General features: G+C 40.5%; 1 protein-coding gene across 1 annotated transcript; it reads right to left on the minus strand.

Annotated features, from left to right (window-relative positions):
* Positions 1 to 2,487: 2,487 nt before the first annotated feature.
* On the minus strand, positions 2,488 to 20,820 carry LOC103710751 (uncharacterized). The gene is made up of 4 exons (XM_088701724.2): positions 16,209 to 20,820; positions 7,877 to 7,897; positions 7,704 to 7,765; positions 2,488 to 5,333 (listed from the first exon to the last, which is right to left on the minus strand). Exons 1-4 carry the CDS (start codon positions 18,627 to 18,629, stop codon positions 2,888 to 2,890), a joined length of 4,950 nt encoding a protein of 1,649 aa, XP_088557850.1. The 5' UTR covers positions 18,630 to 20,820; the 3' UTR covers positions 2,488 to 2,887.
* Positions 20,821 to 27,289: the final 6,469 nt, after the last annotated feature.

A 27,289-nucleotide genomic window follows, 5' to 3' on the forward strand; every position in this document is an offset into this window, starting at 1 on the left:
ATGGAATGGAAAGAAAATTGTCGATACTTTTAGTTTATGATTGAAATCGAAATTAGAGATTTTTTTTTTTGAAAAATTAAATTTTTAATGTAAACCTGGCAAAATAGAATTTAAGAAAGGAGTAGAATTTAATTTTGGAGGATTAGGACATTTCCATTTCTCCCTAGAATGGGGATAGGAATAGCACTCCCCCAGCCAAATGGCTGAACTGGAAATCACTCATTTCCATTACTATCCTAAGGCCTAACTCTTGCCAACCAAACACGCCCTAAAATCTAATTCTAGGTCCAGATGTAGCAACATATGTAAGTGGTTAGTATGACTATCATGCCCCAAACTCATCATTTGGGTCGGCCAAGTAACACGACTATATGAACCCTAGAGCAATGCTCTAGAGATTATGCAAGACCTAAGATGAACAAATATCCGATAACTCGGCAGTTAATAGCCAAATAATCTAACTAAATAAATCTATCATAATAAAAGTGGTTCAATTACAAGATCTTTAAATGTTCAAAGTGGTTAAATTACAAGATCTTTAAATATTCATCGGCATCAGAAAAATAAACTAACCAACTAACTCATAATTCTGATGCTCGAACTCTACGCTCAACCCATCCGAAACTACACATTTTCAAACTCCGAAAGGAGAGGGAAAGTGGTGGTGTGAGTTTCCCACACACTCACACCATATAGATACAATAAATTTAAATTAAAGATTAACTATAAACCACATCAAAAATAAGCAAAAATCATAAAATCTTGTACCGATTATTCAACATAGCTTGATAAAGTTTATATAAATGCATTCATAAATGTGTCATCAAACATATAACCCATTTCAGAAAAAATGTAAGATATTATACTTTTAATCTTTTATTTTTATCTAGATTTCCGATCAACCATTATGAACTATTCATGGTCATGCTTTGGCCCGTGACCGGCAAACCATAATTCCATGCTTTGGCCAATGGTGGCAAACTAAAATATTTATGCTTTGGCCCATGGTAGTAAACCAAGATAAGTGTGCTTTGGTTCGTAGTGGCAAACCAAAATATCTACGCTTCGGTCAGTGGTGGCAAATTGAAAATATCCGATCCTTGGCCCATGGTGACAAACCAATGTGTCATGATTCGGCTCGTGACTTGAATCTATAACATGTCTAGTTCAAATTCTTTTTGTTTATTAATCAAATCATTCAATTTCATCCAAACCAGGAAAAATATAATTTCATATTATATATTATGCCCAAATTCTAAAATAATTAGTATCATATTCTAAACAATCAAAATCATGAACCAAGCAACCATAATCACCATATTTGATATGTTTATATAATAATGAAATATATATTTAAGTATTATATCAGAAATTATTAAACAATCACACGACAAATGATGCAAATTCTAAAATCATCGGCACATGTTATAAAATACAAATTATCTATATAGGTGATTGTATACAAGACTTTTTACTTCTACCGATGACAAACTCAAATACTAGGTATACTGATCCACTCCTCAATCTTCGAACTTTGGGGCAAAGTGGTCTGCTCAACACCTTCTTGCACATACGATTGTCCCACTACGAGATCATGCCTAACCATCATATTGACTACAACAATCATGATCAATGGTATAAAATTATGGAAGAAACGATATTAAATCTTAACTTGCATTCTCGGACCTTTGGTCGTACAATGCCAGCCCAAGACCCCTCTTAGGGTCTACCTTGTCAACTTGGGTTTACCTAGATATGTGGACCCTCCACTAGTCCATAAAATATCTAGAGAGATAGAGCGATAAAGCGAAAGAAACATGAGAGAGAGAAAGAGAGAGAAGACAAGAGAGACAAAAGGGAGAGAGAGGGGAGAGACAGCGAGCGTCATGGTCGGCCACTCCCCCATGGTGGTGACCTTCGGCAACAGCAGCAGTGACACAATCATGACCCCCCGACGACAGCAATGGCTATGGCCCTCGATGGGGGTGGCCGGCCGGACGGAAAGAAGTGAAAAAAGAGAAACATGGGAGACTGTTTTCTTGAAATCCGGCAGTCGATGACTCCAATTAGGCTATCAAAGGTGGTCTTGGGTCGGAAAAGAGAAGGAGAAGAAAAGTCAGGGTCAATACCTCAACTCTAGTGAGAAATCGATGGTTACATGGAGAAAATTTTCCGCTAGAATAAAAAGGAAACTCAAGGAAATCGCCGACAACTATTGAGAATGACAGGCAATGCCAAGAGAGAAGACAGAGGGCCTTTTTATAGGCTCAATCTAGGGCTCCAACAATCCCTAGACTCGACTCCATGTGTTCGCGAGGCACATGAGGAACTGTATACTTTTTTTGTTTCTTTTCCTATGCCTTGATATTCGTGCGGGAAGGATTTTAGGCTTGGGCCAGTCAATGGACCGGGCCCTCGTGATGGTGCATTGCATCACATTCTAGTCTTATATATTCTCTCCAATTATAGATCTTGGAACACAACCACTTGAACAAAATAACAGCAATTTAATGTGATTTTCCCATAGTTTTCCAACTGGAGTCCCTCTTAAAAATACAAATATTCTCGATATATCAAACCTATTAAAAAGGTTCCTCAAATTCCCGTTCTGGTGACACTAGGCAGCACACAAAGGATCATCTTTCATGGTACAGAACTTTACTCCCTAAAAGTTTGTAGAGATACTAGCATGTGAGTATGGATTACATTATTAAAAACAAAAGAGAAGAAAACATCATCAGTACACAAGAAAGAGAATGTGGTTGCATCTCAATTATAGAATGTTTCTAGGTTGACAAGATTGCAAACCGGGAATTCTCAGAAGTACTGTGTTATTTCTTGGGATTCCTCAGATAAGCTACTCCGTAGTCCTTACAAAGAACTTGCTTTAACTGGTAGAGTACTCTGTTGAATCTGGAACCTGATCATCACCAAGCAGCTGGAGATGCCATGGTATTGGAGGCACGTTTACCTCCAGAACTCCTTCCAGAATTTGAACCACCTGCCCCATTGCTGGCCTATGAACTTCATTGTTCTGAATGCACCAACAAGCCACTCTACAAGCTCTGCTCAGCTCCTCGATATCAGCATCACCCTCTAATCTCTCATCTAACAGTGCGAGAATCTCACCTTCATCAATCTTCATGGCAGCCCAGAGAGGAAAATTGCCCACGCTTCCATTTTTCACTGGCTCTCTGTTTCTCATCCCTGAAATGACTTCAAAGAGCATCATTCCATAACTATAAACATCTGCTTTCTGAGTGATAGCTAAGCCCGATATCCATTCTGGTGCTAAGTAGCCCAGAGTACCTCTTGTGGTTGTTAGTGCCCGGCTGAAGTCCCGGCCTATGAGCTTTGCCATACCAAAATCTGCCACCTTTGGAGAAAAGTCGACATCAAGAAGTATGTTTTCGGGCTTTACGTCACAATGTATGATGCACTCTCTGCATTTCTCATGGAGATAAGCCAATCCCCTGGCAACACCGAGCGTAATTTGGAACCTAGTTTTCCAGTCCAATACCTCGGAATTGCTTTGAAAGAGATGATAATCCAATGATCCATTTGGCATGTAATCATAAACCAACAGCCTTTCAATTCCTTTCATGCAGAATCCACGAAGGCGAACCAAATTAATATGCTGAATTGTGCCCAAAGTCCTCACCTCTGTCCAGAATTCCTTCTCTCCTTGTCTTATGCCTATGAGTTTCTTCACTGCTATAACATTGGAGTCGGGCAACGCACCTTTAAAGACCTGACCAAAACTTCCTTCTCCCAACTTCTCTGAGAACTTCTTGGTACAATGCAGCAAGTAATTGTAGTCAAATAGAACCAAAGAGCCATCAACTACTGTCATCTTTCGAGCTAATCTTCTTCTATGGCATCTCCATACTTGCACAAAGATGATGCACAGTATGATTATACTACCGCCTACCGCAACTAAGATAATCACAAGGACTGAATTTCTTTTATTGCTTGAAAATGGCAGATCGGATGCTGCAAGACGAATATAAAGATCCACAGCTTCAGTATCATTATCGGAGAGGTGTTTAAGATCCCAGAGATCACCATTCCAAATCAAACATCCGCTTCCAAAGGCATAAGCAGTACAAGAGCAGTTATTCAAGCAAGCTAGCTCACACTGTTTTGCGCTCTTAGCTGGCAGGGTGTCAGAGTTGTCAGGCAATTTCATGTCTGGAATCATCAGAAAACCATCTCTTTCCTCCTCTGTGGATGACATGTTGCTGCACTGTAGCCTCGTTCTCCTCACACAACCATCACTCCAAACATTCAGATCCCAATTCCTTGAGGATGCAGGTTTGAACCCCTGCAAACATTTGCAGTGCTGCAAGCTATTCATATCACAGACACTGAAGGCTCCGCAGAGGGAATATACATCGCATTGATCTCTAGGCACAGACCAATGCAGTATCCACTCTTCAGAGTCCTCAAACCACGTCCACTGTGTTTTCTGCCCATAAACATTCATGACAAGCCTTGTAATGATAGATCCATCACTCACTGTGAGTGTGAATTCTTGGCGTGAACTGTCACCGATGTAGCTATAGTTGTAAATGGAATTTAACGACATTTCAGGGATTGAAGGGAAGGAGCGGCCGTTCCACTTCCCGGAACGCCAGTATGTTTGAGAGCCGTTCCACTGCAGCACAAACTGACCAGACTCAGATGGGTCCACTCGGTCAACATAAGGGCCTGGGGCCGGGTCTTTGAAGTTCTTCCACGGAATAAGGCTCTGTACTTCTCCGGTGATCTTGTTCACACCTATCCATCCTCCGGGCATCAGTGTGTCAGTTGGGTGATCGAAACTCTGCCAAATTACAGCAGAGGGGTGATCTAGGTCTTTCAGAACCAGATTTCCAGTTTCCAGAAGTACTGCAACGGTAGAATTCTTGGTTTTGGGGGTTGAATTGGACGACCAAATTGGGTGTTTGAATTGGTTGATGAGGACTAGATTCCCATCTTCAGAGATTTTTAGCTCCGAAGACGAAGGACTTGAGACGGGTGTTTCTCTGTTTGCTACCCAAATGACTGTCTGCTTGGAAATCTTTTTGTACCAGATGCCGATATAGTAGTTATGAGAGTTACCTGGAGTGAAGAATCCCAGCTCAAAGTTGCGTTCTTTGGACACTATGGTCTGGTTTCCAGAGAGGGCCTGGCCCGAAGAGATGCTATCAGTTGCTACACAGCGTTGGATGTTGAGAGAAGAGAAGAGAAAAAAGAGAAGAAAGGAAAGAGAGGAACATGGCCTTATCTCAGCAGCCATGGGGGCAGAAGCATTGTCTTTTTTTTCTCTTCCCCCTTCCTCTCTTTTCAATCTTTACTAGTCATATCGTTACACCTGGTCAAAGAATCAGTTTATGCAATGATCGTTTTACCCTCCAACCAAACCCTTCTCTCTCGTGATAGATGGCCTAGACATGGGAGGATTTAAGTCATTTACAATATTAGGGTTCATGAGAAGATTTACTGATGGAAAGTTAACCCAAACAACTTGCAAGAACAAACAAATGAAGTCAAAATAATGTTGGAAAAAGAGAGTAAGATAGTCAAGCAAGGTGCATTATCAGAGTCTAGTTGCATATTATTAAAATCTAGTACACTTTCAAGTCCATGTGGAAACTTCCTATGGAAAAAAAATCAAATATAGCTCCTTTGACTAGTCATACAATTATGCATGGTCAAAGAATCAGTTGTCCAATAATCCTTTTCCCCTGCAACCAATTCCTTCTCTCGTGATAGATGGCCTAGACGTGGGAGGTTTCCAGTCATTTATAATTTTTAGGGTTCATGAGAAGATTTACTGATGGAAAGTTAACCCAAACAACTTGCAAGAACAAACAAATGAAGTCAAAATAATGTTGGAAAAAGAGAGCGTAAGATAGCCAAGCAAGGTGCATTATCAGAGTCTAGTTGCATATTATTAAAATCTAGTACACTGTCAAGTCCGTGTGGAAACTTCCTATGGAAAAAATCAAATATGGCTCCTTTGACTGGTCATACAATTACACATGGTCAAAGAATCCGTTGTGCAATACTACTTTTACCCTGCAACCAAGTCCTTCTCTCATGATAGATGGCCTAGACGTGGGAGGGTTCAAGTCATTTATAATTTTAGGGTTCATGAGAAGATTCACCAATGGAAAGTTAACCTAAATCACATGCAAGAACAAACAAATGAAGTTCAAATAATGTTGGAAAAAGATGGTGTAAGACAGTCGAGCAAGGTGAATTATCAAAATCTAGTTGTCATGAAGATTTTGTACCCTCTTCAAGTCCATGTTGAAACTTCCTATGAATAGAAATCAATAGCTGCTTTGTCCTCCATTCAAGGCTAAATAGCCAGCCCCTTCAAGAGAGGGGCAATTAGTCCTATTGGAAAATATAGTAGATTGCCTTACGTTTGCAACAAGCAAGAGTCAAATGAAAAAAAAGCCAATTTCAATCAAATAGTTCTTTTGTCAAAAAAAAAAAAAACCAAGTGGTTCAGCTGCTTTGTTGCTGAATCTAACAATAATTAAATTTAGTCTCAATAACACCAGTCCATTAAGTTTGGCCAGCATGTTAAAATTTATCTTGACGGCTTATATAGATGAGTTATTGTCATGTACCTATTTGGACAAGATATTAAGATACACACATATAGTACACATACGAGAGGGACCTAAAACAAAACTAAATTAACTAAGGTTTCCTACTGTTTACAAAATATATTTTTGAGACCTAATACGTAATATTTCAGTTATATTTTGAACTAGCATCGGCACTCATGGTGCCAGGACCAGTTCAAACACTATCCTCGTAAATTAACTTTGTCACGTCTTGAATCCGGATTGTGACACGGCCGTGCTATTGCAAACATATACATACAATAACACAAAGCTACCTAAACTTTCATAATAGAAATGAACAATTTATTTATAAAATGTCATAACAAATTTCAAAATTTTAACATTTGATATTCTATTTTTATTTTTCCAAACCCTAAAGTTCGTCAAGCTCCTTGATCCTAGCAATCTTAATTATCTGTAAAAAAACATGAATAAAGTGTGTGAGCTATATGTCTCACTAAGTAACCATGTACAATCTTACTAGATCAAGCATAATATACTTCATGCCAATGCATTGATTTAAAAAATTAGCAGCTATAGCAAAATAATCATTCCACATAATATATATTCAAACCATACATAAAATAATGGATGCCCAATCATGCAAGTTCATAAATATGAATATGCATCATAAAACATTCTTGCTATTATTCATGCTTTGAAATTCGTACTTGCCATTATTCATGCTTTGCAATCTGTACTCTTAGATGATAGTGCAGCTATGGCCGCTCTTATTCTCACAGCAAGATCTTTACTAACTATTATTCTCCGTTGGCAGGGTCTATAACAAGTTATTATTACCCACTAGCGGGGGTCATATGCCGAGTTATTATTACCCACTGGCAGGGGTCATAACCAATTATTCTTCTCCGTTGGTAGGGTCTATACCAAGTTACTGTTATCTACTGGCGAGGGTCGTATGCCGAGTTACTATTACCCACTAGCGGGGGTCGTATGTCGAGTTACTATTATCCACTGGCGGGGGTCGTATGCCGAGTTACTGTTACCCACTAGCGGGAGTCATATGCCGAGTTACTGTTACCCACTAGCGGGAGTCATATGCCGAGTTACTGTTACCTACTGGCAGGGGTCATATGCCGAGTTACTGTTACCCACCGGCGGGGGTCATACATAGCAATCTGAAAGTTCACAAAACATATCATGCTTTTCATAAACTTTATTTCATAAGTACATTGGAAAATTGAATAATAGCATCATAATATGCAAAAATTCATGATCATGCTACAAACCTTATTTTTCCATGCATCTTTCTACATCATCATAAATCATGTGTACATTATATAATAATAATCATGATGTATGCTATTTATCCAAAATCATGCAACATTTGCTAACATATACTTGATCCTAATTTTTGAGAATTTTACATAGTATGCATTTTTATATCCAAATAATTTCATGTATTTGAAAACAATAAGATTGTGTCAGGGTCATTTACCTTAATTTGCTCACCAAATCTTAGGCTTAGATGCCAATTCTCCAATACCTAGCAAGATCATTTAAATTACATGTCACGTGCATATTTAATTTCTATTTATTTATAATCTTAAAGTCATTTACAGCCCATCCATAAGACTCAAATTTATTTTCGGATTCATAGCCTGATTTAATTTTTGGTTCAGGCCCATGACCCAATTTAATTTCTGGGCCAGGTCTAATCTACTTTCTAGTCTGGATTTGATTCAATTTCTGGTCAGCTCTGGTTCATCTGCTGGTTCGGGTCTCACACAATTTTTGGTTCGGGTCTAACCAGTTTTCTGGTTCAGGTTTGACCCAATTTTTGGTTTGAGTCTAATCAATTTTCTGGCTCAAATTTGATTCAATTATGGGTTCAGGTCAGATTCAGCTTCTGGTTCAGACCTGATTCAACCTCTGATTCAGGTCTGATCCAGCTTCTGGTTCAAGTCTGAGCCAATTCCAACATCTAATTTAGATCCAATTGCCCTCTGGTTCAAGTCTGGGCCCATTTGCATTCAGGCTCGAAGTTTAATTAAATTTTGGAGCAGGCCTTTGGCCTGATTCAGTTACTGAGCCCACTTGTATTCAAGCCTAGTAACATACTTAGTTAATTATAATTAAACCCTATTAATTCTAGTTAATTTAAAGGAACCTAGCCTCAAACTATATTCAATTTAGTCCTATTAAAATTTGTGCTCTTCAGGCCCGATTAATTTTGGGTTTAAGAATACTGGGCTTGGACCAGAGCACAGTCCGACCTCAGGCCTTTAAAGCTCAATTTGTTTGAAGCCACCTCCGGAATCAGGCCCATCTCAGGCCCACAGCATTTTTTTTCTTTTCTTCTTCTTTTCTTTTTCTTCTTTTTCTTCTTTTTCTTCTTTTTCTTTTCTTTTCTTTTCTTTCTTTTCTTTTCCTTCCTTTTCTTTTTCTTTTCTTTTCCTCTCTTTTTCTTTTCTTTCCTTCTCTGTTCCTTCCTGAAGCTTCCCTCTTCCTCTTTCTTTTCCTTTCTTCTTCTCCCGGTCTTCTCTCTTCCTCATTTCTTCTCCTTTCTCTCTCCCCCCCTCTCTCTCTCGGTACAAAGGAGGGCGACGGTTCCGGCCGAGGCCTGCAGCGTCCGCGGCCGAAGACCTCGACTAGCTCCACGGCCGACGCTTCGCGGCGACGGCTGTGGCGGCTGCAGATCATCCACTGGCAGGCCTTTTCTCTTTTTTTTTTTCATTTGTATTCTTCTTCTTCCTATTTTTCTTCCTTTTCTTCTTCATTTTCTTCCTTCTCGTTTTGATTTAATTTCTAAGCTAGATCAACAAAGAATAAATTATGAGGAGGAAGGGTTTAGGATCTTTGGGGTTTGATTGATAAAGGAGAAAGTGATCGGTGGAAGAAGAAAGTCAGCGGTATGGATCGACCATGATCATCGACCGATCAAACTGGTGTCGTGATCAAAGTCGACCACAGGTAGGTTTCCACCTTCCCTCCTCTTCATCTTCTTCCTCCTCTTCTATTTGTTCTTATTCTGTCTTTCTCTGTTAATTATCTCTTAACTACACTAGATTTAAGTTACACAATATATAAACGATGGAGGGAAGGAGAAATTCTGAAATAAATGCCTTGAAATAAATAGATAAGAAGGTCTTGAACATTGTCTTCAACAAGAGGTACATCTAGTGGTTGCCGGTTTACTTGTGTATCTAACATATCTATATAACTCATGCTTGGAAAGTGATGAGTGGGAAACTTCATAACATATCTAACCTATCTTTATAACTAGAGATATCCATGAATTTTATGCCACTACGTAGATACTCCTTTTTGGTGGAGGAAATCAAAAAAAGGAGGAAAATTAAGTAGTCGAGATCCTAAAGTTCGAGTTAAACTCGGATTGCTCTCGAGAGGTCTCCGACTCTGATAGAATCAGAGGAGGAATCGGAATCTTTTTCTCCACCTGCATCATGCCACTGTGCATGGTCGGGCTGGGCTTGGCCTCTTCGGGCCGGCCCACAACCCATAAATATTGGGTTGGGCGTGTTCTTACGTCGTATGCAATTAAAGAAAGAAGTTATATATTTTTTAATTCTCATTTTCATGTTCTTACGTCGTTTTTTGGTCTATGAAAGAAGCAGTAGGAAGGAAAAGGCCGTCTCCACCTCGAATCCCACCTCAAACATTATCTATAATCAAGAAAACATCCATGGGGTATGATCATCTTAGATGGCTGGTCCATGAACTTCAAAAAAACAAGCACATATGTGGTTTGATTGTTGACGTGATTCAGTAAAACTGAGAAATTCTGAAATAAATGCCTTGAAAATAAATAGATAAGAAGGTCCTGAACATTGTCTTCAACAAGAAGTACGTCTGGTGGTTGCCAGCTTACTCGTGTATCTAACATATCCATGTAACTCATGCATGGAAAGTGATGAGTTGGAAACTTTATAACATATCTAACTACCTTTATAACAAGAGATATCCATGAATTAACTTTATGCCACTACATAGATACTACAGCCACAATAGAACATTACACCCTCATACAAACATCCATCTTAAGGATCATAACTGTTAGCCTAGATGCACAAATATAATTGATAAATTAAATATTTTTAATATTCAAAAACAATAATTAAGAAGAATAAACTAGCAAATAATTAGCTTGACAATATAATAATAAAATGAAGAAAGAGAGAGAAGATGGCTTGTAGATCGAAGCACGCTAATGCGTTGTCCCAGAAAAGTTTATGCCCCCCACCCATGGGTCTGCTGACACAGATCTCCTAGAGATACGACGACCCAATACAGAACCACGTCTTCCCCGTCAGTGCGCCTTCAGGGAAGAAAGAAGAGCACGTTTACGCTTGCAGATACCTCAAAAGAAACTTAAAAAAATTATGAGAAGAAAAATTTTATTTTATTTCTTTTCTCCCCAATGATCCCTAGAGCCCTTTTTATCTAGACTCTTGGAATAGGAAGAAGAGAAAATTTTGATTGTACTTTGAAATGATCTCTAGAGCCCTTTATATAGGCTCAGGCGCATCAAAAGAAGAAGATTCCTCTTCCGCGGATTGATGACGTGTCTTCTTGTGCTCCTTTGATCCTTCGGCTTATTGCATCTTGGCCGTCCACGTTTCCTTCTTCGAGGGGCCTTTCCATGCTTGCTCTTGCGCTGGATGCATGACACTTGTCATGGTTTGCTTTCTTTAAAAATTTTTCCATATTTGCTTATGCTGGATGCTTGCCACTTGGCCATTGACTAATTTAGTTTTCAAAATTTTAAAATATTTAATTTAATTCAACAATTCCCCACATAAATTAAATATTTAAAAAAATTAAAATCAAAATAAAATAAAAAAAATCAAAATAAAATGCTGAGTATCTTATATTATGTAATAGGTGTAGGTACCTTTCGGTTTGAACCTTCACTTAGTGACAATTGATTACCTCTGTGGAGCCAAGGTGGACTATGCCTTGAACCTTGGTCCATGGCTCAGATTTCATCAACAGCACACAATATAGCGTGAATATGCTCGAAGCAGGTTTGCGCTTTACGGCCATGCGCAGGTATCTCTTTATGTGTGTTATTAGAGAACAGCCCACTTCCCACAGTCGCGGCCTCACGACTACACGCATATAGGTGAATCCAAAGAGGGTACGAGCAAGTAGGTACCCTGCCTTATGGGTCTCGGATTTATTAAGAGTAAAAACTCAACCTAACTCTTGCTTTTTATGAGCACTGTTGCCCTAGGAATGGAAAAAACAAATAGTGCTCCTCATTAGTCACCTATCTAGCTTGTTTCTACCCATTGAACCTTTTCAGGTTGGGTTACCACCGTGGTGACTTTACTTATGGGCTTAGCCCCATCCCCCTCGACAACTCTAGAACCACTGTTCTAGACAATCCTTTGATAAGCTGATCAGCTAGATTTCTTTCGGATCTTACAAAATTTAGTGCAATCAAGTTATTCTTTAATTTGTATCTCAATGATTTATGACGCACTTTCAAGTGCCTATTCATTTTCACATTTGCATTTTCTTGATTGCATTTATCTATAGCAGATCTGCAGTCACAATGAATAGATATAGAAGGTAATGGTGAAGTCACAAGAGCTAAATCTATCAGTAGATCTCTAAGCCACTCGGCCTCAATGCTAGTGGTATCTAGGGCAATCATTTCAGATTCCATGGTGCTCCTAGCCACTATAGTTTGTTTGGTAGACTTCCATGATACAGCTGCACCTTTTCCTAAAAGGAAGACAAAATCAGTGGTGGATTTGGTGTCAACTGTATCACTGATCCAGTTGGCATGACTATAGATAAATCGGTAAGACAATAGTGTAATCCTAGAAATATGGTACCCTTAAGGTACCTGAGAATTTTTTCTAGAGCAGTCTAATGATCATTATTAGGATTGTGAGTATATCTACTCAGTCAGTTCACAGAGTATGCAATACCAGGTCTGATATAATTTGCAAGAAATTCTAAAGAACCAATGATCTGGGCATATAAGCTTTGATTGACTAGATCATCTAAGTTCTTCTTTAGATGAAGAGATGGATTATAGGGAGTAGATACAAGATGACAATCAGAGTAGTGAAACTTTTTAAGAATCTTCTCCACATAGTGGCTTTGGGACAAAGTTATTCCATCTTTATTCCTCATGATTTTAGTATTAAGGATTATGTCTGCTTCTCCTAAATCTTTCATGTCAAATTTTAGAGATAAAAATTGTTTTACTTAATTAATAATTTCTAAGTCTGTTCCAAAAATTAGGATATCTTGTACATATAGACATAAGATTATGATTTTGTTTTTCTTCTTTTTATAATATACACATTCAAATGTATTATTAATTTTAAATCCATTAGTTAGGATTATTTCATCAAATTTAAGGTGCCATTGTTTGGAGGCTTGTTTTAGACTATAAAGAGATCTAATCAACCTACATACCTTTTTCTCTTGATCTGGGACAATGAAACCTTCGGGTTGGTCCATGTAGATCTCTTTATTTAGATCCCCATTTAAGAAAGCGGTTTTGACATCCATTTGATGTATAACCAGCTTATGAATGGAAGTCAAAGCAACAAGGATTCTAATGGTAGTAATTCTAGCTACAGGGGCATAAACATCAAAGAAGTCAATCCCAGATTTTTGAGTAAAATCTTTGGCTACTAACCTAGCCTTATATTTGTCTATAGTTCCATCTGGCCTAAATTTCTTCTTAAAGATCCATTTACACCCTATGGGTTTACTTTCTGGGGGTAGGTCTGCCAATTCCCAAGTGTGGTTTTGGATTATGGATTGCAATTCATTATTAATTGCTTCTTTTCAGAAGGGGGCATCTAGAGATTTTAAGGCATCCTCTAAAGAAGTAGGAGAGTCTTCTATTAGGAATGTGTAGTAGTCTTTTCCAAAATTCTTTTCAACTCTAGTTATTTTACTTCTTCTAGGTTCAGTTTCTTCTTCTTCTTCTTCTCTAAATCTGGTTTTGCTAGAACTAGTTCCTAAATTATTATTGATATTTATTTGTCATTATCCTTGTTTTAAAGAAAAATATACTTTCAAAGTAGATTGCATCTCTTGCTTCCATTATGGTGTTGTTATTAATTTCATTTATTTGAGAGTTAAACACTAAAAATCTATTAGCATTACTCTCAATTGCATATCCTATAAATATTGCATCTACTGTTTTGGGTCCAATTTTCTTTTTTTTTTTAATTTTCTGGAATTTTTACTTTAGCTAAGCACCCCCATACTTTTAAATATTTTAAGTTAGGTTTTCTATGTTTCCAAAATTCATATGGAGTTTTATCATTATGTTTGAATGGAATTCTATTCAAGATATATAATACAGTTGCTACCGCTTCCCCCCAAAGATTTTCTGGTGCATCTGAACTAATTAACATAGAGTTAACTATATCCATTAAGGTTTTGTTCTTTCTCTCAGCTACTCCATTAGATTGGGGTGAATAAGGAGTTGTTACTTCATGAATTATCACATGTTCTTTACAGAACTGGATCAGCTCAAATGAGGTATATTCACCTCCTCTATCAGACCTTAAGATTTTAATCTTTTTATCTAGTTGGTTTTTAGCTTCTGCTTTATAGTCTTTGAATTTATTTAAGACCTCATTTTTAGCTTTGATAAGATAAAGGTGACAGTATTTAGAAAGATCATCTATGAAAGTTATAAAATATTTGTTTCTACCCCTTGAGGTTCTTCTTGAGTCACATATATCACTATGTATGAGTTTAAGAAGATCAGAATCTCTACTTACAGAGTGGAAGGGTCTTTTAGTAATTTGGCCTCTACACATATCTCACATTTGTCATTATTCTTAAATTCTAATTTTGGGATTAAGTTCAAGTGCATTAAAAAGCAAATACAATGATCAAAGATGAATCCTCACAAAAGGCCTATGACTCCCTTATGTAGACTTAAGACTCATGTGACATGCATAGCTTGTTGGCGGGATAATTGAAACTACTTCCTAATCAGCCACATGGGGTGAAATTCAAATTCAAATTCAAACTTCTCCCATGCAGGGCACATGTTGAAAATCAAATGGGGAAGGTGAGCAAATGGGTTAGACCTATTATTGACTTTAGTAGTACTCTCACCAATGGCTAAAATCAAGCCTAAGGAGGTGAGCCAGAACCGCATTTAATTCCGCCACTTTCTAAAGTTTTGACCATCAAACTTTTCAGGTTTAGCACTAAGATTTTCAGACATATGGGAGGCCATTAATTTGTAGCTTAACACAGTTTTGACACCTGTGGAAATGAGAAGGTTTATGTCAAATTATTGCACTGATATCTAATTTGAACTTTAGATATCTAATTGAAAAATCCAAAGAATAACAGCCAGATCAGCTTCAGATCAGTGGTGGAGTACTTGGCTCACTTAAGTACCAGCCTTTCTTAGGCACGTATGCCTTTTTGACAAGCTTTTCTTAGACACCGTTATTCAATAGATAATTTCACTAGATATCGTTCAATTTTATCCTAAGTGCAATATTAAGCTAGCTCTTATGGATTAACCAATTTCCGAATTTTCGTTTGAATGGAATCTGGAAATTACTCCGTGAGGAGTCCAAATGGAGGTATTAATAAACCTCTTGGAGGTTAAGCAATATAAAATTTTGCTTGAAAAATTAAGTACTAAAGTAAAGCTAGCATAAATATGTAACAGTTAAAATATAACAATTTACAATTATGCAGCAAAATATATAATAAATATTGCAATCTAAAATCTAGTGCTAACAGTATATAAACTTTCCTGGATTGTTAGCCTAGATGCACAAATATAATTGATAAATTAAATATTTTTAATATTCAAAAACAATAATTAAGAAGAATAAACTAGCAAATAATTAGCTTGACAATATAATAATAAAATGAAGAAAGAGAGAGAAGATGGCCTGTGGATCGAAGCACGCTGATGCGTTGTCCCAGGAAAGTTTATGCCCCCCACGCACGGGTCTGCTGGCACAGATCTCCTAGAGATACGACGACCCAATACAAAACCACGTCTTCCCCGTCAGTGCGCCTCCAGAGAAGAAAGAAGAGCACGTTCACGTTTGCAAATACCTCAAAAGAAACTTAGAAAAATTATGAGGAGAAGAAAAATTTTCTTTATTTTTTTTCTCCCTAATGATCCCTAGAGTTCTTTTTATCTAGACTCTTGGAATAGGAAGAAGAGAAAATTTTGATTGTACTTTGAAATGATCCTTAGAGCCCTTTATATAGGCTCAAGCGCGTCAAAAGAAGAAGATTCCTCTCCTGCGGATTGATGACGTGTCTTCTTGTGCTCCTTTGATCCTTCGGCTTATTGCATCTTGGCCGTCCACGTTTCCTTCCTTCTTGAGGGGCCTTTCCATGCTTGCTCTTGCGCTGGATGTATGACACTTGTCATGGTTTGCTTTCTTTAGGAATTTTTCCATATTTGCTGTTACGCTGGATGCTTGCCACTTGGCCGTTGACTAATTTAGTTTTAAAATTTAAAATATTTAATTTAATTCAATAATAACAACTATAAGCTTTTCTTTAACCCGTTACATGTTATTGATATGCTCCGCGAAGAACCGTGTGCCCCTTACAGCTTGACACCTATTGAAGGAAATCCTGAGATTGATCAAGTGGATCGTTGTATTCAGTTGATGACAAATGATAACGAATTTGGCTCTGATCTTCCGTGAGAAGCTGGAGAGCCCTAGGAAGTGGCGGCATGCTCACCTCCAGGACTCCCTCTAGGATCTGCACCACCTGTCCCATTGTTGGCCTGTGAGCTTCAGATTCTTGAATGCACCAGCAAGCAACTCTGCAGACTCTGGTTAGCTCGTCAAGGTCGGCAGCACCTTTGAATCCATGATCTAATAAGCTAAATATATCGCCTTCAACGACCTTTGCTGCCACCCAGGACGGATAGAAGATTTTGCGCCCATCCGCAGACTGCGTTGTGTTTCGCTTGCCTGATACCAGCTCAAAGAGCATCATCCCGAAGCTGTAGACGTCAACCTTGGAGGTGATTGGCAGGCCTGAAATCCACTCGGGTGCGAGGTAGCCAATGGTTCCCCTTATGGTTGTCAGCACCCTGCTGAAGTCGCGACCGATGAGCTTCGCCATGCCAAAGTCTGCAACTTTGGCGCAGAAGTCCTTGTCTAGAAGTATGTTGTCTGGCTTTATGTCACAGTGTATGATGCACTCCCTGCACTCCTCATGGAGGTAGGCTAATCCTCTCGCAATCCCAGGAATAATTTGATACCTCGTCTTCCAGTCCAGAACCGTGGATTTGTTTTGAAAGAGATGAGAGTCCAGGGAACCTCCGGACATGTACTCATAAACTAGAAGCCTTTTGCTGCCCTCGGTGCAGAAACCGCGAAGGTGAACTAGATTGACATGCTGAATAGCAGCCAATGTGCTCACTTCGGTTCGGAATTGCTCCTCCCCTTGTCTGAAGCCTTCAAGCTTCTTCACAGCTACTTCGGTTGAGTCAATTAATGTCCCTTTAAAAACGGAGCCAAAGCCACCGCTGCCCAACTTCTCAGAGAAGTTCTTGGTCACACGCTGAAAATCGCCAAATGTAAACTGAATCAAAGAACCATCGACTTGTTTTTCCATCCAAATTTGTTTCCTCCTTTGAAATGCCCAAATTAGTCCGACGAGAACAAAGGAGATCCCAAGAATTCCACCGATGACACTTAGAGTTAGATCTATTACCAACTTATGTGAGCTATTTGAAGCTGGGAAATCAGAGGCAGCGAGCTGGAGATGCAGAGCTCCAGCTCTACCATCACCATCATCGAGTTGTTGAAGGTTCCGAAGGTCGCCAGTCCAAATTGAGCATCCACTCACATAAGCATACGCGGTGCAAGAGCAGTTGTTCAAGCAAGCCTGTTCGCAGTCTTTAGCACTCCCAACAGTCAAGTTCTGCGGATTGGCAGGCAATCTCATATTGGTCATTTCAACAAATCTATCCCCTTCTCCACCAGTCGAGCTTTTATTGCTGCATCGCAAACTGGTTTTCCTCATGCACCCTGACTTCCAAACATTGAACTCCCATTCTTTCAATGGAGCTGGTTCGAAACCATGGGAGCACCTGCAAGTATTCAAGCTTTTCTGGTCGCAGATACCAAAAGCTCCACATAGAGAGTAGACATCACATTGAGCCAAAGGTTGAGTAAAGACTGTCTGCCACTTCTGGGTGCTGTTCAGCCAATACCATTGTCTTAATAGCCCGGATGAATCAATAAAACACAGAGTGATGAAAGAACTGTCGAGGATGGTATACATGGCATACTTCCGCTGCATGTTGTCGACGAAGGTGAAGTTGAAGGGAGTGCTTTCTCTGGTACCAGGGACTGCACTGAAGTACTGGCCATTCCACAGCCCACTGCTCCAATAAATTTCAGAACCATTCCACAGCAATACGAACTGATTGGATCCATCGGGGTTCTCAGGATTCTCCCATGAAGTGGTGCTCTGATACTCCCCTGTGATATTGTTAACTCCTAGCCATCCTCCTGGCATCCATGTGCCAGTTGGGTGATCAAAACTCTGCCAAATTGTAGTGTTTGACCCCTTGCTTATAACAAGATTTCCGGTGTCCAGAAGCACAGCAACCGTGGAATTGGAGGTTGATGGAGTTGAATTGGATGACCAAACTGGGATTTTGGAACTTTTGAGAAGGACTAATTTGCCATCTTCCGAGATTTTTAGCTCGGCAGAGGAGGTGTTGGAGATGGGTGTTGCTCTGTTCGCCACCCAGATTACAGTTTGGACTGGAATTGTTTTGTACCAGATACCTATGTAGTAGTTACGGGAGTTACCTGGTGTGAAGAACCCCAACTCAAAGTGGCCTTCTTTGGACACTATGGTCTGGTTTCCAGACAGGGCCTGGCCCAAAGAGATGTCAATTGCTACACAGTGTTGGATTTTGAGAGAAGAGAAGAGAAAGAAGAGAAGAAAGATAGAAAGAGAGGAACAAAGTCTTATCTCAGCATCCATGGGGGCAAAAGCATGAAATAGAACCATCCTGCCTATGTAAATATAGATTCACTTGAAAATATACAAAGAGGAAGTGTTTTAGGCAAGTATGGTAGAGACCAGATATTGCTTAGTCTTTTTTTTTTCTTCCCCCTTCTCCTCTTTTCAATCTTTACTAGTCATATCGTTACACCTGGTCAAAGAATCAGTTTGTGCAATGATCATTTTACCCTCCAACCGAACCCTTCTCTCTCGTGATAGATGGCCTGGACATGGGAGGATTTAAGTCATTTACAATTTTAGGGTTCATGAGAAGATTTACTGATGGAAAGTTTAACCCAAACAACTTGCAAGAACAAACAAATGAAGTCAAAATAATGTTGGAAAAAGAGAGCGCAAGATAGTCAAGCAAGGTGAATTATCAAAGTCTAGTTGCATGTTATTAAAATCTACTACACTTTCAAGTCCATGTGGAAACTTCCTATGGAAAAAATCAAATATAGCTCCTTTGACTAGTCATACAATTATACATGGTCAAAGAATCAGTTGGGCAATAATCCTTTTACCCTGCAACCAAGTCCTTCTCTTATGATTGATGGCCTAGACGTGGGAGGGTTCAGGTCATTTATAATTTTAGGGTTCATGAGAAGATTCACTGATGGAAAGTTAACCCAAACGACATGCAAGAACAAACAAATGAAGTTCAAGTAATGTTGGGAAAAGATGGTGTAAGGCAGTCGAGCAAGGTGAATTATCAAAATCTAGTTATTATGAAGATTTTGTAGCCTCTTCAAGTCCATGTCGAAACTTCCTATGAAAAAAATCAATAGCTGCTTTGTCCTCCATTCAAGGCTAAATAGCCAGCCTTCAAGAGAGGGGCAATTAGTCCTGTTGGAAAATCTACTAGATTGCCTTACGTTTCCAACATGCAAGAGTCAAGTGAAAAAAAGCCAATTTCAATCAAATAGTTCTTTTGTCAAAAAAAAAAAAAAAAACCCTAAGTGGTTCAGCTGCTTTGCTGCTGAATCTATCAATAATTAAATTTGGTCTCAACAACACCAGTCCATTAAGTTTGGCCAGTATGTTAAAATTTTGGGTTTTTTGCATGGATACCCTTCTAAATATCAAATTTTGCGTGAATATCCTTCCAAAATTGATATTTGTATGTATACCCTCGTAAAATATTTGTTTTGCTATTTTATCCTTTTTTATTTTTATTTTTGCATATATACCCATACCATCTAATGCCGTTAAAAAATTAACGGTTTCAAATAAAAATGACTAAAATACCCTTAATGGGTAGGCGTGCAAATAGAAATTTTATAAGGGTATACAAGTAAATAGTAACTTTACAAGGATATTCATACAATTTTTTATATTTAGAAGGGTATATATGCAAAAAAAAAAAATTCTAGTAGATGGAAAGAATTTAGATACATTAATTAATGTGATAGCCTTTATAATTTTGTATTTATTAGGAAATGCATTTGGTTTTATGACCAGAGGTCTGTTTCTTTATCATGAATATAACAAAAATATACAATATGATTTACAAATTGGCTGTATCTGATGGACTCTTCATTGTGAATGATGTGAGTAGGTCTAGATCTCAGCTATTCTGTCAACTGATTGTGTTGAGCTTCTTCTCTAAATTCTAATTTTATGTTAGATAGTGTGTTACTTCTATGAATTAGCATATAGTATTCAATTCCAAATACTGTCCCATGTGTCTGTTAGAATGGAATGTGAAGCATTCCATAATCAAGGTATATTAGAGTCAGAGAAACAGATGGTGTGAATTATTATTATTATTATTTTGGTTTAACAGATGTTGCATTGAGCCTGAGTCATTGTCGTTTAATTATTTTCAAGGTAGATATCTAGCTTATAGCCACTTGGCACATCTTTTTAATTTTCGTTGTGCCTTTTTTGATTAAATGTAGAGTTGCATCCTGACAATGAAAGATAAGAGAGATTTGGAAGATTTGAAGGCTGGATCGCGTTCACGACTAATTTTTGGAGAGGATAGATTTAGAAGTAAGAAGAATTTTTGTTTATCATTTGTTGGATTATAGAACAGGAAGGATGGAGGAAGGAGATCGCGAGCGAGCTGCATCACGATCTCGGTTTGATCTCGCTCCCCATGGCCCGCGGGATCGCGATCTCGCCATCACGATCACGATCTCGAGCGCCCATGAGCGAACGCCTGCAATCGCGATCCTGATACGCGGGAGGCGGGCGGGCAGGGGGGGAAGCCGCTAGGGGGTGCGGGGTCGGGGCGGGGGGGAGCCGGGTGCCGCATGGGGGAGGGGGGGAAGTAGAAGTGGCAATGCTTAACCTGTTTAACATGATTCAACTTATTCTAAGTTGGCTTAGACGACCAGCTCAATAAGATGGTTAGGATCAGGTCCGAATTTTTGATTCGTTTAATAAATTGGCAAGGTTTGGGTTGACAGTTTTTTGACCTACCCTGTATTTGATCCAACACAAATCTGGTCCAACCTGATCTTTGCCACCTCTAGGGGGAAGCCGGGCGCCGCCGCGGGGGGGAGGGGGGGAAGCTGGGCGTCGCCGCATGGGAGAGGGGGGGGTTGCAGGGTCGGGGTGGGGACGCCAGGGGATGGGGGGTGGGTGTGGGGGTTGGGGGTGTGGATAGAGTAAGGATAATAACGTCATTTCAAATTTTAATTTTATTTTTAATTAATATAAATATGATTTTTTTAACACTGTTAGAACAACTGTTATATTAGGGGTATTTGTACAATAACAGAGTTTTACAAGGGTATACATGCAAATATCAATTTTGGAAAGATATTCATGCAAAATCTGATATTGAGAAGGGTATCCAGGCAAAAAATGTTGACCACTTATATAGATAAGTTATAGTCATGTACCTATTTGGACAAGATATTAAGATACGCATATATAGTAACCATATGAGAGGGACCTAAAACTAAAATAAATTAACTAAAGTTTCCTACTGTTTACAAAATATATTTTTGAGACCTAATACGTAATCTTTCAGTTATATTTTGAACTAGCATCGACACTCATGATTTCAGGACCAGTTCAAACACTATCCTGCTAAATTAACTTAAGATCCCTTTTTTTCACTAATCGATTCTTACATGTTTATATAGCATAATTTTACTTGAGGGGTGCATTTTACCCATCTGATAAAACCCACGAGATGGAAAATGAGGAGAAGGGGAGTAATGGAATAAAAAGGGAGATTATGTTTGCCATCATTCCGGCTCAACATGGATGAGTGAGAAAAATTTGGGGACAACTAGAGTGTGAGATGGCTCCATGCTCCAACATGAGTTAGTTTTACTTGATAGGAATGAAAACTTGCACAGTGTATTTGTCATGCCCCGAACCTGCCGCTTAGGTTGGCCATGTGACATGACCGTACACTCCCTAGAGCAGGGCCCTAGAGAATATGCTAGACCTGAAAAACTTATTAAAACCTCAATACCCATAAATAAAAATGATTTCATTTCATAACAAGTAACAAACATGTACAAAATTACTAGATTCATTCATCCAACTGGAAACAAGGATGTTCCAGCTATTTATCCCGTCCACCTGTGATCTCAACCATAGCTAATTACTATGCAACCTGCAACTCTGAAAAAATGCAAGGAGGGATATGAGCTTTTCTAGCTCGGAAAAAATTCCAAACCGCCACACCATAAGTAATAGGAATATAATCAGATGAACAATACCGGGCACAATGAATACCATTTCAATACTAGAAATGTGACAACTAGGTCTGGGCTGCCAGATGGGCCAACCTAGATCCCTGTCGGCAGCCCATCTGGAGGTTCACCTCCTTCTTCGGAGAGAGCCAGCTGTCGGGTGGAAGGGGCCACAACTGCCTAGCTAAAGCGGTTACCACCACTCAAAGACTCTATTTACACTATTATGGATCTCCTTCTTCCTCAGAAGTTGAATCCTTGAACCAGAGAAGCCGGACAAGGGACGTCGCAGCCACTTCGGAGCAAGGTAGACCCTAACCCTTGTTCCCTTACCTTTTGATAACGGTAAGAAAATAAAAGGAAGAAGGAAGGGAGAGCCTATCGGTGTTCTCGGCCATGGATCCGGCACGGTGAGCTTGGCTGCAGTCGTGGTCGTAGCCGTCGAAGGCCGGAGGCCCTTCCTCCCCTCCCGCGGGCTTGATCGGGGACGCCATGTGCTCGGCCACAGGCGTCGGCCACAGGTGCCGCCAGCTGTGGCTCAGTCCCTCCCGAGTTCGCCTTCCTCCCGTCACAGGAGAAGAAAAGGGGAAGGAAATGAGGGATCAGAAGAAGGGAGAAGAGAGGAGAAGAGGAAAAAAAAGGGGGGGGGATGGGGACTCATCAGCTCGTCATCACGTGCAGTGGCCACCAGCTTCGACCGTGAGCGCCGCCGGCATGAGCATCGGCCACAAGCCACCCGAGGACGCGGACGTCGAGCGTCTGCCACAAGCGCGGCCAAGGGCGCCGCGGGCTTCGGCCGCGAGTGATGGCCGCGGGAGTCGGCCGGCCATGGCTCGACCCCTCCCGAGCTCACCCTCCTCTCTTCGCGGTGGAAGGAAGAGAGGAGTCGGGAGAAGCTTCAGGAAGGAGAAGAAAAGGAGAAAAAGAAATGTTCTATTTGATTCTGGCTCTACTCATTCATTTATATCTTCCAAGTTCTCTACATCTTTGAATCATATGCCTGATAAGCTAGAGGTGCCACTGCATGTTGCTACTCCTCTCAAGAAAACAGTAGTGGTTGATTCTATTTTTAAGAACTGCATAATCCAGATAGGAGACAGGAAGCTGATAGCAGACCTGATACAATTAGAATGCATGACTTTGATGTTATTCTTGGGATGAATTGGTTGTCCAAGTATCAAGCTCATATTGACTGCTATGGCAAAAGAGTAGTGTTCCAGATACCAAATGAACTAGAATTTTTCTACTAAGGTGATGCACCCACCATGAAGCCCTCTTTGCACATTATCTCTGTTATGAGTACAAGGAAGGCCCTCAAGATGGGGTGTCAAGCCTACCTAGCCTGTGTGGTAGACATTACAAAAGAAACAAGGCTAGATGATATGCCTGTTGTGAGAGAGTATCCAGATGTTTTTCCTGATGATCTGCCTGGATTACCTCCTGATCGGGAGATTGATTTTCGGATCGATCTCTTACCGGGTGTTGGACCTATCTCGAACTCCCCTTATCGAATGGCCCCGGCAGAACTGAGAGAGTTGAAGGTTCAACTATAGGAACTCCTAGAGAAGAAATTTATCTGCCCGAGTGTTTGGAAAGCTCCTGTACTATTTGTGAAGAAGAAGGATGGAAGCATGCGGCTATGTATTGATTTTCGGAAGCTGAACAAGGTAACAGTGAAGAACAAATACCCTTTGCCCTGGATTGATGATTTATTTGATCAGCTATAAGGTGCCCAAGTTTTCTCCAAGATAGATCTGCGATCTGGGTATCATCAATTAAAAATCCTAACTGATGATGTGCTGAAGACTGCGTTCCGCACCAGATATGAGCACTATGAATTTTTGGTTATGCCATTTGGACTAACCAATGTGCCAGCTGCTTTTATGGATCTAATGAACAGAGTCTTTAAGCGATATTTGAATCAGTTTGTTATTATTTTCATTGATGATATACTGATCTATTCTAAGAGCAAAGAGGAACATGAAGCAGTGGTGGATTGGCCTCGTCCTACCAATGTTACAGAAATTAGAAGCTTCTTAGGTCTGGCTGGTTATTACAGAAGATTTGTGGAGGAATTTTCTCGGATTGCTACTTCTTTGATTCGTTTGACCCAGAAACGAGCAAAGTTTGTATGGAGTGAAGATTGTGAGCAAAGTTTTCAAGAGCTAAAGCAAAGGTTGGTATCTGCTTCTTTCTTACTCTGCCAACCAATACTGGGGGTTTCATCATCCATAGTGATGCCTTCAAGAAAGGGTTAAGCTGCGTACTAATGCAAAATGATAAGATAGTAGCCTATGCCTCTAGACAGTTGAAGCCCTATGAGCAGAACTATCTGACACATGACTTGGAGTTGGCAGCGGTGGTCTTTGCCCTGAAAATTTGGAGGCACTATCTTTATGGCGGGCACTGTGAAGTGTACACCGACCACAAGAGCTTGAAGTATATGTTCACACAGAAAGAGTTGAATATGAGGCAGAGAAGATGGCTGGAACTACTAAAAGATTATGACCTCAACATTAAGTATCACCGAGGAAAGGCCAATGTGGTAGCTGATGCCCTCAGTAGAAAGTCAGCAGTGGTCTCCATATCTTCGCTTACCACTCAGAAACAGATTCTAAAAGATTTTGATATGATGCAGATTGAGGTGGTTACACAAAGTGAGGGGAGTCTACTGGCCAATTTGAGGGTGCAACCAACACTGATTGAAAGAATAAAGGTTGCTCAGCAGTCGGAGACACGCCTGAGTCGGCTCAGAGATGAGGTGGAGAAAGGGTTGCAACCCGAATTCCAAGTCCACCCTGACGGTACCTTGAGGTTTAGAAGTCGACTATGTGTGCCAGATGATGTTGATCTAAAAAGGAAAATCTTAGAAGAGGCTCATCAGTCTCATTTTTCTATTCACCCCGGTAGCACCAAAATGTACAAAGATTTACGAGAGCATTTCTGGTGGAATGGCATGAAGAGGGAGATAGACGATTTTGTGGCTCGGTGTTTGACCTGTCAGCAGGTGAAAGCAGAACATTAGAGGCCTGCCGGTTTGCTAGAACCCCTAGAAATTCTAGAGTGGAAATAGAAGCACATCACTTTGGACTTCATTACTGGGCTTCCAAGGACAGTAAGAAAGAATGATGCAGTATGGGTGATTGTAGATCGCCTTACAAAGTCGGCTCACTTTCTATCCTATAGAGTTGGTACTCCGCTGGATAGGTTGGCACAGAAATACATTGATGAGATTATGCGTCTGCACGGAGTACCAGTGACCATTGTATCTGATCGCGACCCCCGTTTTGTGTCTAGATTCTGGGAGAGCTTTCAGAATGCCATGGGCACTGATCTAAGGCTCAATACAGCTTATCATCCTCAAACTGATGGTCAATCAGAGAGGACGATCCAGACTTTGGAGGATATGCTGAGGGCTTGCACTGTTGACCTGGGAGGCTGCTAGGATGATCATATATCTCTGGTGGAGTTTGCTTACAACAACAGTTATCATTCCAGCATCCAGATGGCTCCATACGAAGCTCTGTATAGAAAAAAATGCCGGTCTCCTCTGCATTAGGACGATATCGGGGAGCGGAAGTTACTAGGTCCTAAGTTGATTCAGAGTACCAGAGACAAAGTATTACTGATCAGGCAAAGGCTTAAGGCAGCTCAGGATAGAAAAAAAGTTGGGCTGACAGAAGAAGAAGAGAATTGGGTTTTGCAGAAGGTGACTATGTATTCCTAAAGATTTCTCCTTCAAAAGGTGTCACGAGATTTGGAAGACATAACAAGCCGAGTCCTCGCTACATTGGCCCATTTGAAATTCTAAACAAAATAGGTAAAGTTGCTTACAGATTGGCCCTACCTCCAGAACTGTCTGGTATACACAATATCTTCCATGTTTCCCTCCTATGGAGATACATTCCAGATCTCCACCATGTGGTGCGATACGAGCCCTTACAGATAAATAAAAATCTAACTTATGAAGAAATTCCTCTGCACATCGTTGATCGGAAGGAGCAGATTCTTCGAAGGTGCACCATCCCATATGTCAAGGTTCAGTGGAGCAATCACTCAGAAAGAGAGGCAACTTGAGAGCTCGAGGAGGAAATGCGCGGAAAGCATCCGCAACTCTTCAAGAACTAAGGTATGTAAATTTTGAGGACGAAATTTTTTTTGAGGGAAGAATGTGACAACTGGGTCTGGGCCGCCAGATGGGCCGACCTAGATCCCTGTTTGCAGCCCATCTGGAGGTTGCCACCTCTTTCTTGGCGGAAGGGGCCACAGCCGCCTAGCTAAAGCGGTTACCACCGCTCAAAGACTCTATTTACACCATTACGGATCTCCTTCTTCCTCAGGAAGTTGAATCTTTGAACCAGAGAAGCCGGACAAGGGACGTCGCAACCACTCGTAGACCCTAACCCTTGTTCCCTTACTTTTTGATAACGGAAAGAAAAAAAAAGGAAGAAGGAAGGGAGAGCCAACCGGTGTTCTTAGCCGCAGATCTGACGCGGTGAGCTTGGCCGCAGTCGTGGTCGCAGACGTCGATGGCCGGAGGCCCTTCCTCCCCTCCCGCGGACTCGGTCGAGGACACCATGGAATCGGCCACAGGCATCAGCCGCAGGTGCTCCCGGCCGAGGCTCGGTCCCTCCCGAGTTCGCCTTCCTCCCGTCGCAGGAGAAGAAAAGGGGAAGGAGATGAGGGATCAGAAGAAGGGAGAAGAGAGGAGAAGAGGAAAAAAAGGGGGAGGGGGAATGGGGACTCACCGGTCCGTCGTCGCGTGTAGCGGCCATTAGCTTTGGCCGCGAGCGCCGCCGGCACGAGCATCGGCCGCTGGCCACCCGAGGATGCGGGCGTCGAGCGTCGGCCGTGGGTGACGACCGCGGGAGCCGACCGGCCATGGCTCGACCCCTCCCGAGCTCACCCTCCTCTCTTCGCGGTGGAAGGAAGAGAGGAGTCGGGAGAAGCTTCAGGAAGGAGAAGAAAATGAGAAAAAGAAAAAAAAGAAAGAAAGGAGAAGAAAAG

This window comes from Phoenix dactylifera, chromosome 1 (genome assembly GCF_051530095.1).
Source record: "Phoenix dactylifera cultivar Ajwa chromosome 1, Ajwa_hap1_PhDact_Kaust_v1.1, whole genome shotgun sequence".
In the NCBI taxonomy this organism is placed as follows: Eukaryota; Viridiplantae; Streptophyta; class Magnoliopsida; order Arecales; family Arecaceae; genus Phoenix; species Phoenix dactylifera.

Bases quoted from the DNA above. Each gene is read 5' to 3' on its own strand.
- LOC103710751 (XM_088701724.2), bottom strand. From the start codon at position 18,629: ATGGTTCTATTTCATGCTTTTGCCCCCATGGATGCTGAGATAAGACTT. The intron at 7,898-16,208 runs TAGGTGTCAAGC...ATGATGATGTAG, and splicing joins AATCTCAGGATTTCCTTCAA to AAAGATGCATGGAAAAATAA. The intron at 7,766-7,876 runs GTTTGTAGCATG...GTGAACTTTCAG, and splicing joins AAGATGCATGGAAAAATAAG to ATTGCTATGTATGACCCCCG.